This window comes from Limulus polyphemus, unplaced genomic scaffold, assembly GCF_000517525.1.
Source record: "Limulus polyphemus unplaced genomic scaffold, Limulus_polyphemus-2.1.2 Scaffold5608, whole genome shotgun sequence".
NCBI lineage: Eukaryota > Metazoa > Arthropoda > Merostomata > Xiphosura > Limulidae > Limulus > Limulus polyphemus.
Window position 1 is genome coordinate 11,524 of NW_013671218.1, and position 12,392 is coordinate 23,915.

Consider the following 12,392-nt stretch of genomic DNA (forward strand, 5'->3'; position numbering starts at 1 on the left):
ATATACCACTCATTGTTCTAAAATATTCTGCAATGTATAAACAATAATAACGAAATGAAAGACGCATTTCCTTAAAACAAAAATTAGAATTACAAAATATTATAAGAATGTTGCAAGTTATAGAAAGAGAAAACTGTATTTAATTTAAGTAGCACGTGATATATATTTCAATGGTCCCCATTAACATGTTTGCTGTCTCCCTCTATAGGTTGTTTAGTGTAACATTCAGAAAATAGGCTAAAGTAGTGGTATATTGACCTTATACATAGAAAACGTAACAACGCATCGATTGAACAGATAGTGTAGACAGCGTTTCTCTTGTTGTTTTCAATGTCATTACGGTTTAAAAGTTTTATTCGTGTATAGAGTAGTTTGTTTGTTTGTTTGTTTTTCTCACAGATTATGGGAATGTTTGTCATCTTGATCGTTACGAGGTTATTTCGAACATTCACTTTTAAAGATTGTACTGTATTTCGCTTTGATGAAAATAAACAAATAATTATGTCTTGTAAACTGATGACGACAATATCGTTTGATATCGGATGAAACTCAGAAGAATGTCTTAGAAAGTTTTTATAATGATAATTTATAGAACGTTTTCAAAAGCTTATTTAATTTTGAACACTGGACTTTGTCCACTGTACAATATACACACACACACACACACATATATATATATATATATATTATAAGCAGATATACAGACAGAGCACTTTATATTATACACAGATAGACAGACAGAACATTTTTGTTATAAGTAGACATACAAACAGAACACTTCACATTATACACAGACAGACAAACAGAACACTTTATATTATAAGCAGATATACAGACAGAGCCACTTTATATTATACACAGATAGACAGACAGAACATTTATGTTATAAGTAGACATACAAACAGAACACTTCACATTATACACAGACAGACAAACAGAACACTTTATATTACAAGCAGATATACAGACAGAGCACTTTATATTATACACTGATAGACAGACAGAACATTTATGTTATAAGTAGACATACAAACAGAACACTTCACATTATACACAGACAGACAGACAGATCACTTTATATTACAAGCAGATATACAGACAGAGCACTTTATATTATACACTGATAGACAGACAGAACATTTATGTTATAAGTAGACATACAAACAGAACACTTCACATTATACACAGATAGACAGACAGATCACTTTATATTACAAGCAGAGAAACAAAGCATTTTATATTATAGATAGACAGAAAAATTATTTTATATTGTTGATAGATGGAGATACAGAGTTTCGTTGTTTGTAAAATCTATGAGGCACTATGGAATCACAAGTGCTTCTAACTCGTCAAACATTATTTACGTGTGGCACTATGGAATCACAAGTGCTTCTAACTCGTCAAACATTATTTACGTGTTATTGGTGAACTGACCATTTTATTTGAGGTGTCGCTTCAATTGAAATTCCTTGGTTCTGTCTAGCTAGAACCAGATTGTATATGTATCTTTGTATACGTGTTTGGGTGTATAGTTCCACATCAACTGAACAAAACATAGACGCGCAATGCACGTATGTGAACTTTGATTGAAAGTTACACACTCAGAGTGCAAGAGCCATTAGACTATATAAAAATGAACGTTAACCCTAATACGCACTATCGTTTATATTATGATGCATAGTGCTTTCAATGAAGGAAAGGTTAATATTGACGAACATAATATGTAGGAGCTTATAATATTATAGATAAGTTTATGTTGTTGTTCTTTTTCATAATTTTTCTTCTTGAACTAGTAATTCTTCTTTGATTTGGAAATGAAACAAAATTTCATTTTTACCTGTACCGGCAGAAAAGCAATACTTGCTTTTGATAGGTATATATATATATTTTGCACTTTTCATCATGCTAGTGCACGTGACACACACGTGTGATGTCATCAGGTGCTCCCGTAATGATTACAATGGCGGGAGTTTAAAGTATTATTATTATTATTATTATTCATGAAATGACGATTGCAGAGTCTCGCGTGTTACCAGGCGGTCGACGGAGAACGCAGTCACGTGACTTAACTAGCAGGATAGGGTTATCAGTTTCTTCCATAAATTCAAATGGCAGATAAAAAAAGCGTGTTGCGTTTCCTATATAGGGCTCGCCTGCCTACATTGAGTGAGTTCCACGCTACAAACGGCGCAGAAGAAAGCGCCGCCATGATGGAAAAGTCGGAAACGGTTTGTAAGTAGCATCTCCAAAAAACTCCTTTCCCTACTGGCTGCTTCGGGGGGTTTCTGGTTCTCTCGCGCTGTTCTACCGGACAGTGTAGACGTCACTGAATGTCAAGGTGTGGTTGAGGGACGCTTGTGACTACTTTCTGTCTCTAATAAACGCGTGGATATTGTCTTGTTCTTCACGGCGGCGTCTCAACCCTTTGAATACGAGCGACCTGAGTGTACCGGTACAGCGGGGCTCCATGGTCTTAGACTGGCAGGGCGCTTGTTGTTTAAGTTAGGAGATTAAGCTAAGAAGGGAGTGTCTTTTACACGGTCGTGTGTGACTGTTATTTTGCATTCATGTTTCTGTTGCATATCGCAAATATTAGGGTTGATTCATGTGTAGATTTCCAGAAGTATCTGATTATATTTAAATGGGTACACCTGTGAGAATAAAGGTCTTGAAAGTAATTTCGCTTTACATAAGTGTTAGCATGCGTTCTTAGATATCTAGTGTAGACTAGGGTACTGAAAAAGTATGCTTTAAGATAACTTTAGAAATTGGTAAATGATTTTACAATCGGAATTTAATTTAAAGGCCAACTTGTATTAGTGTGGTTCTTCATAGCTGGTATTAACAAAAAATGTTTGGTTTTATGTCATTTCTTTATTTTTTACATAGGTTGAAATATCGTGTATTTTAGAATACAGAACAGAATTATGATTTGATAATAATTCGTAGGTATGTGTTGTATGGGTTAAATCAGTTATATTCTACATATAGAATTATGTATGTATGTGTTGTATAGGTTAAATCAATTATATTCTACATACAGAATTATGTATGTATGTGTTGTATGGGTTAAATCAGTTATATTCTACATACAGAATTGTGTATGTATGTGTTGTATGGGTTAAATCAATTATATTCTACATACAGAATTATGTATGTATGTGTTGTATGGGTTAAATCAGTTATATTCTACATACAGAATTATGTATGTATGTATTGTATGGGTTAAATCAATTATATTCTACATACAGAATTGTGTATGTATGTATGTGTGTTTGGGTCATTTATTTCCATATTTCAAAACGTAACTTTTCAAGATAATATATCTATCTATATATGTGTGTATGTGGGTATTTATATTTAAACGTTTTTTAACCCATGTTTTTCCGTTTGTAATGAAACACAGCCCATTTTCGAAACCACTCGAGTTTTGGGGTAATTTTTTTAGACTTTAATCATTTTGTGGTGATCCGAATTTGTTATTAAGTAGGCGTGGTTACAGGAAAAATACTGTGTAACTTGTTGAACGTATTCAATTCGACTTAGAAGTTAAAGCTAACACATTTTATATAAATCAATAGGAATTGAATGTTCACAGTTGTAGGTTTTTTTTTTCTTTTCACATAACCATAAAATTAACGATGGTGTCGACCCCATCAGCTTTTTAAACATCATTTTATAAATTATTTATGTATCAAGCTATTTGAATTTATTGGTTACAAGTTTCCTGATAACATAAAAAGTTCATACGAGAATATCAATTAACCTACTAATTACCTCTGGTGTTTCCTACCTATTTTATACAAAAATGACAAAGTCTTGTTGTTTCTTTACAATGTCATAATAGGAAAAAACATGAAATTACTCAGTGTGATGTAATATATGAATCCCACCGATAATAAACAGTATCAAAACAAGTTAGTAATTTGAGGGGTACATTTGAAAATTAAATCACTTTGTTTGTTGGAGAGCAAAGCCACATTGGGCTATCTGCTGTGTCCACCGGGGAGAATCGAACCCCGGATTTTAGTGTTGTAAGTCCGTAGACTTGCCGCTGTCCCACCGGGGGGGACATTTAAATCGCTAGTGGTTTTAATACATTTTCGTGAATATCAACAAGTAGAGTACAATATCTAATTTTGGTGGAGAGGAAAAAAAAACCAAAACAAATTAAAAATAACTGACATTAAAGTGAGTAATATAGTTAGTTCCTTGCACAGAAAAATACACTTCAGAAAAAATGGTGAGCTTACGTTACTTTTATTTGTACATTACACGATGCTTCCCTCAGAATAATTTATTTTCAGTCGACAGAATATGTTTGGTTAACATGTTTTGTGTGTGTGTGTTTTTTTTATGATGAAAATAACCAGTGCCAATAGAGATAATCAGTGTTAATGTGAAAAAAGGACGTTAAAAGAAAAACCAAAGTTTAATGATACACAACAAGTGTTTTAAAACGAGACTGTCGCCAGTCTCAAAAACTTTTACCTAATAATTTCCTGTGGAAATATTTGAAGAAAAAAATTTGTGAGAATGGGAACAGTCTCATACACTCAACATAATTAGATGTCTTGCTACATCATTATCATCTCACGATTTGTATCTTTATACAGAAAATTCTTTAGTAATTTTTTCAATTCTATTTTGAGACTGGGGACAGTGTTGTTTTCAAATATTTGTTTGGTATTTATAGCTAATCAGTATTTGTTATGAGAGCGTTTGTGAAAAAGCCATTCAAATTCCAATAGTAATAAATTTTAAAATATTTTTAAACAGTTTGGTATTGTAATTTAAATGTGTGTACGTGCGTGTGTATGTTTGGCCTACTTATCGTTGCAAACGTACGGGTATCAGACAGATTTCCTAGTGTACTCGTAAGTTATAAAATTTACCTGACAAAGAAAATCTCGTTTTGAACGCTATTTATTTTTGTTGTTTTCATTGGATAGAGTGGGAAAACAAGATTACTTTAGACAGTTTTCTAAATTGCATTGTATCATAAAACATTTTCTTCCGATCGCCATTGTCTTTGAACTATAATATTTCTTAGAAAAAACATACAAATTGAATAATGAAAATATTGTTTTATTGTGATTCTGGAATAAGAGGAAACAAAGAATAAGTTTCTTTCTTTCTTGCACAGTCAACAATTGCTTTTGCTAGTGTAGTTATTTGTTTTCATCACATTTCTGCAAATATCAAATTTCATTATTTATGCTTTTTTTTACTTTTGTTTAATAATTAAAATTTCCAATGAACTTCAAATAATATGAATGCGCTATTTCCGAAAGTATTGGAAGTAAAAGTTAATTTCTAACTTTATTGCGTGTGGCAACTTCCTTAATATTGAAATTATAAAAGATTAGGCTTAGGTGTTAAAATTTTGAATTTTAGGCATAAGTAATTTTTTTCTTACATAGCAATTTGAGAACAGATTAGAAATTTATTTTTACTCTTTTTAAAGTATTGTTATAAGGCTAAAATATTTAACTTGAATTTATTTAGAATGAAACTCTGTTTTACCCTAAACTGTAGGATTTATTAGTACTATTGAATTATATTTATTTATTAGGGTAGTTAGGCTTATTGTTTTTTATCCCCTATGGCGGAAGGGGTATTAGGCCTAACTGACTACTGATTTAATAATGTAATTAGGGTAAGTCCATTTAGGCTTAGTTGTTAGCAAGAGTTAGGAATACCTCTAATATGTATTACTTTGTAGGAAATACTGTTGGATTTTAAGTTTTTCACAAATATGACCCTGTCGGTCGAATTAATTTTAAAGGAAGTATTTTATTATTTATATGAGCCATTAAAACACTGCATCAGAATAATGAATGTAAAATAAATGCAACGTGTAAAATCGTCTGGTGACAACGAAGAAGTTAGTCTGATGTGAAAAACTAACAAAAAATCTCCCGCATACGTTATAAATATTTCAACTTCATAAAAAATTAAGTCGTTAGCTATAATGAATGCGCCCCAGAATTTTTTTTTTAATTAGAGGATAGCATTTATTTAGCTAGACAGCTGTTATTAGTCATCAGAGACACACACGTGTTCGAATTCCACTCGCTTGTTCTTCTCTTCATGATTCCGTATTTTATTCTTATAGCTTTCTTATCGTTAATGTTTTGAAAAGGCAAAAGTTTGTTCGTTTGTAGTTAAGCAAAAGCACACAATGTGCCATCTACTCTGTGCCCACGACGAGTATCTAAACCCGCGTTATAAGTCCGCATACATACCACTGTGCCACTAGGGGGCTAACATACCGAGTAGATGAAATATTTAACCAGTTATATTTCATTAACTTCAATGAAAATATCTAAATGTTATCTAGATGGTTAAAAAAAAAGAAACATGAACAAAATAGAATATTAGTTTTCCATACGGTTAATGCTCCCTAGTGGCTCAGAGGTAAGCCTGAGGACTTATAATGCTAAAAATCAAGTTTAGATACCCGCGGCGGAAAGAGCACAGATAGCTCATTGTGTAGTTTTGCGCTTACCAACAAACAGGCAAAACAAACCATTAGATTCAATTACATGTTCAAATTGTAAATGTATTGAATTACCTATTTCATCAATCAACTTACGCGTGCGATAAATATTTATCGTTAAGAAGGATTAAATGGAATGTTTGGTGAGAAAGGATTGTGCAGTTAACCAGTGTCACCTCTACTCGTTAAGAAGGATTAAATGGAATGTTTGGTGAGAAAGGATTGTGCAGTTAACCAGTGTCACCTCTACGTATTCTTCCGTATATGTGTGTTTGTGCTTAGTTCAAAATACATTCGTGCAGAGTCTTAAATGTTGTTGATTGACTATGATTGGCCATTAATTAGTCAAACGTTGATCAGGGTAACAGTTTGAGATTCTGAATCACAGGGTGGTTGTAGATTGAATTTACGTTTGTCTGTTTATTGAGAGAAAATGTAACCCCCCCCAAAAAAAAATGATTATGATTGTGTAATAACGTACCAAATAGACAAATATTTTATCGAGGGTTTCACAGTTAGGGACTTCATAGTTTATAAAAAATATGGCTGTAAGGTTTTGTTTAAACTTGGAGGTCGAAACTAACACCTCTAAATTTTCATAAGAACTTGCACGCATGCTCCGTAGCAAACCTTACATGTACGCAGACAATTTCATTACAACTACTTCCCATAAAGGTGGTCAACCATTAAAGGTGGTCAACCAACATTTTGATCAAGGAAAACTTCTCTTAGAAAATAGCCGAGTGTACCCTAATAGTTAGCGTACCGGAATGTGAATCTGCAGATCCAATGTTCGCTGCAACAACAACAACAAAAAAAGACCCACTATTCAGTCAGACAAAAGTTGGTGGTAGATGTTGTTGACTAGCTACCTTCACCCTGGTCTACCAGTTCGAAATTAGGGACAACTAGCGCGAATACCCCCAAAACCGTCAAACAAACAAACAGTTCTCCCAGAAAGTTTTGGAAGCCAATCTGCCAAGTTAAGGATGAAGGGCTCATGTTTTTTAAGCACAAATGGATTTGTGTGACATTAGTTCAAAGATTAATAGCACAGCGAGAAGCCCAAACAAGAAATTACAGTCTGAGAACCATCCACCATGACTCCGGAAAAAAGGGTTGAAAAATTTCGATATATAGCCGCATGTGAGATGAATTTTGTTTGTAATTAAGCACAAAGCTACACAATGGGCTATCTGTGCTCTGCCCACCACGGGTATCAAAACCCGGATTCTAGCGTTGTAAGTCTGCAGACATACCGCTGTGCCACTGGGAGGTTACATGAAAAACAACTCTTCAAGAACACAATATTATTGAAGTTATTATGTTTTATTTATTTGTTTGAATTTCGCGCAAAGCTACACGAGGACCATCTGCGCTAGCCGTCCCTAATTTAGCAGTGTAAGACTAGAGGGAAGGCAGCTAGTCATCACCACCCACCGCCAACTTGATAGCGCAGAGGGAAGGCAGCTAGTCATCACCACACACTGCCAACTCTTGGGCTACTTTTTTACCAACGAATTGTGGGATTGACCGTCACATTAAAACGCCCTCACGGCAGAAAGAGCGGGCATGCTCAACGACGGCGAATCGAATACGCGGTTCTCAAATTGCGAGTCGGGCGCTTTAACCACCTGGCAATGCCAGGCCTAATTTATTCGTTTTACTTAACAAACCTAATGCAAGAACTTAAGCAAAGAAATTATAATATTGCACGTAAAAAAAAAAACCCACAAGTACGACCTGTATGTGTTGTAAATGCTGTGATGTGTTAACGGTGTGATGTAAAATTTTAAGAAATTGTTTTCACCGCTCTCTACCGCCCCTCCACAAAATTGTAAATGACTGAAAGTATATGTCCACTCTTGTATTTCGTTTTAACTCCGCTGTGCACCTGTGTCGTTGTCTTGTGAATGATTTTGTTGATGACTGAATGATATATATATATAATCATAAGCGCCACTGCAGAAGATTAACAGTCACACTTGGAAAGAATATTCGTTGCAGCGAACATTCCCCCCAATTCGCAGCTTGTTGGAATACGTTATGTTCGTTTATAAGTGTCCTTTACGCTATCCATGCTGTTTGAATGTGAAATATGCTTTTTTTACTTATGTGACGTAGTAAGCCAGGCAAGGCCTAGTAAATCTGAATGTTCATGATTCGCGCCTTATTACCGCGAAATCGTGTCGTACGCTTTTGTTGTCAAATTCTACTATTCCGGCAGACAAGAGTAGACCAAAAGTTGTTGTCAGTAAGTGCTAGTGACTAGGTAGTTGTATTCACTTAAGTGTCAGTTCAAAGGTAGGGGCGGTTCATCTCTAGCTATAAAACAAAAACAATCTGACGTAGACGGCACATTCGGTTTTATCGTTACAGAACAGGTGGTTTTTGTAGCTAGGAAGCCAGTAAATATCCTGTAAACCTTACAGTTCTTGGTTGTACGGTCCAGTCCTACAGCGTTCGGGTGGGGTTTAATTAGGCCTACCAGCATTGTTCTCCTTCTGTAACTCGTCGATATATATATATATGTATTTTTAAAATTGATCCGTAAACATCAGAATACGTTTCATGTATTTCGTAGCGCCAGTAGGAACAGGAGGAAACGGAAAATTCGCCGCCTGTTGATTTTTCCCCCTTTGTATACGCGGCTATGATATACTTTCTGACCTTGCCTGTCGGCGGGAATACGCTCAAGCCAAGAGGTGATGGATATACGACAACAACAACAACAAGCGGGGTTAGCCTGTGCAACCCCTGTAATCTCGTTGTTGAAGCTAAGAAACTTTCTCTTCGAACCCAGGTTCAAGTCCCAACGTGCTGATGGTAAGTATAAGTTCATGGCGAGGGGATGAAGTAGGTGTTCAAATATGCAGAGGTTGTCAGTGACTCTGTTTACGTTTGTCTGTCTATGTAACTTTATGTACTCTATGTCTGTATCTATCTTAATGTACATGAATCTCTCTCTATTTTTGCCTTTTATTTCAGTTTTTATAGTTAGATTGTTTTTCTTGCTTCATCTATTTATTAATTTACTAGGTATCTACTTTTCTGTGGTTATTTAGCTTTCATTAAAATAATGAATACAGTAAAAACTTTTATCAGACAAGCCCCTATCTAACTTTTTTTCATCTATGTATCCTTCTGTCTACCTGTCTGTAATTGACTTACTTTCATTAAAATAACGAATTCAATAAAAAGTGCTTTTAATATTTGAATTTTTATAAGACGACCCCCTCTATAAATAGCGTTGACGTGCGTTATTATAATCTAACGTATCACATTACATCACAGCAAAATTAAGCTAGAGAGAAAAATATAAATATCAAGCTTGGATATAGTTACTGCTTCGTGAATAGATATTACCCTAAAATGTCGATCCATTTAAAGTTAAAATTAATTCAAAGAGTGTGTGTGTGTGTGTGTGTATATAAGATAAATCAGAAAGTAAGGCTTAGCTACTTCTTTTTTAAAATATGGCGAATCATGCGACACTAAACATTATCTTTCATAAAGTAGTCCAAACGTGGACTGTGATCATAACCTTTGACACAGGATAGTTAAGACCAGTAATTTCTCACTGCAACTTTTTGGGACTTTGTATTTCATGTTGTCCATCGCGTTAGACTCCATTAATTCTGTATTTATTTGTGTAACTCGACTACTTGACGTTTTGACGTTCAACACTAACCGGAGATAGTTCATTTGGAATCTTTAATTCACCCATTCAGACTTCTTTATTTTTCCAAATCATGCTGTAGACCAACATTTTAGAATTTAGTCCAGTTCAAACTGTTCTGTTTATGTGTTCCGTTTTGAATCCAACATTTTAGATTTTAGTCCTGTTCAGACTGTTCTGTTTATGTATATCATTTTAGAATCCAACATTTTAGACTTTAGTCCAGCTCAAAATGTTCTATTTATGTGTATCATTTTAGAATCCAACATTTTAGACTTTAGTCCAGCTCAAAATGTCCTATTTATGTGTATCATTTTAGAATCTAACATTTTAGAACTTAGTCCAGTTCAAACTGTTCTGTTTATGTGTATCATTTTAGAATCTAACATTTTAGACTTTAGTCCAGTTCAGACTGTTCTGTTTATGTGTATCATTTTAGAATCCAATATTTCAGACCTTAGTCCAGTTCAAACTGTTCTGTTTATGTGTATCATTTTAGAATCTAACATTTTAGACTTTAATCCTGTTCAAACTGTTCTATTTATGTGTATCATTTTAGAATCTAACATTTTAGAACTTAGTCCAGTTCAAACTGTTCTGTTTATGTGTACCGTTTTGAATCCAAAATTTTAGACTTTAGTCCTGTTCAGACTGTTCTGTTTATGTGTATCATTTTAGAATCTAACATTTTAGACTTTAATCCTGTTCAAACTGTTCTATTTATGTGTATCATTTTGGAATCTAACATTTTAGAACTTAGTCCAGTTCAAACTGTTCTGTTTATGTGTACCGTTTTGAATCCAAAATTTTAGACTTTAGTCCTGTTCAGACTGTTCTGCTTATGTGTATCATTTTAGACTTTAATCCTGTTCAGACTGTTCTGTTTGTGTGTATAATTCAAGAATCCAACATCTTTAGTACTGTTCACTGTTGTGCTTTTCTATATCATCATAGAATCAGAATTTAGTCCTGTTCAGACTACTGTGCTTTTTCTATATCATTCTACAATCCAACATTTTACATTTAGTCCTGTTCAGACTGTTGTATTTATATGTATCATTCTACAATCCAACATTTTACATTTAGTCCTGTTCAGACTGTTGTATTTATATGTATCATTCTACAATCCAACCATTTTACATTTAGTCCTGTTCAGACTGTTGTATTTATATGTATCATTCTACAATCCAAATCTGAGACTTTAGTCCTCTTGGAACTGTTGTGTTTCTTTTCTGTATCGTTTTTGAATCTAACATTTCAGACTTTATTTCTTCCTGTTCAGATTGTTGCGTTTTTTGTATCATTCCAGAATTCAATGTCTTTGACTTAAGTCCTATTTGGACTGTTGTGTTTACATGCATCATTATTAAATCCACCATTTCACATTTTACTCCTGTTCACTGTCGTATTTCACTTCATTATTCCAGAATCTAATATCTTATACTATAGGCTTCTTCAAAATGTTGTGTTTTTCAGGATCCTTCTAGAATTCCAAATTTGGAGCTTTAGCCCTGTTCAGGCTGTTGTATTTTTCTGTATCATTCTAAAATATGATATTTTAGGCCCAACTAATTCTGTATTTATTCCTGTACATCAGCTGTTTTTGTCTTTGCTATATATTTTATTTTGTGTTTTACTGTTTATTACATACAATCCAAAATATAACAATTTTCCTGTTATTTTGAAGTTGAGCTGTTTGGATTGTAATGATTCAGTGTTTCCTCTTATTCAATTTCAGATTTTGTTTGCTTGTGATAGAGTTGAAACTGCAGTAATTTGCCATTCTGCCACTCACACTTGCCTGTATATCGTGTATATAACCAAAGTCTGACAGCGGTACATATCAAACTTAGTGATCATCTGTTTCAATATAAATAAATATTACTTGTCTTGCTTTTAGTACAGTCCAAATGGTAATAATGCTTTATTTCATTATCTAGCTCAGTTATCGTGTCTGTGAAATATCCCTTCTTATTTGCCCCCTTACCAGTGGCACAGCGGTTTGTCTTTATTCCAACTACCTAGATTGTAGCAGTATGCTTTGTTTCGTTATTTAATCCAACTACCTAGATTGTAGCAGTATGCTTTGTTTCGATCTTTAATTCAACTACCTAGATTGTAGCAGTATGCTTTGTTTCGTTCTTTAATTCAACTACCTAGATTGTAGCAGTATGCTTTGTTTCGTTCTTTAATTCAACTACCTAGATTGTA

At 33.9% G+C, this 12,392-nt stretch overlaps 1 protein-coding gene across 4 annotated transcripts in view; it reads left to right on the forward strand.

The window, feature by feature from the left end:
* The window catches only part of LOC106472784 (zinc finger protein rotund-like), a 57,817-nt gene that overhangs the window by 7,700 nt on the left and 37,725 nt on the right, over positions 1-12,392 (forward strand). The window contains exons 1-2 of one of the 4 annotated variants that reach the window (XM_013933443.2): positions 2,147-2,232; positions 9,087-9,328. The exons of 1 other annotated variant lie outside the window; for it this stretch is intronic. In XM_013933443.2, coding sequence (XP_013788897.1) covers positions 9,211-9,328 — 118 coding nt within the window. In that variant the 5' untranslated portion in view covers positions 2,147-2,232; positions 9,087-9,210. Of the gene's footprint in view, positions 1-2,033; positions 2,233-2,253; positions 2,339-9,086; positions 9,329-12,392 lie in introns of those variants that run through there. 2 more of the 4 variants (XM_013933442.2, XM_022401311.1) reach the window with 2 other exon arrangements.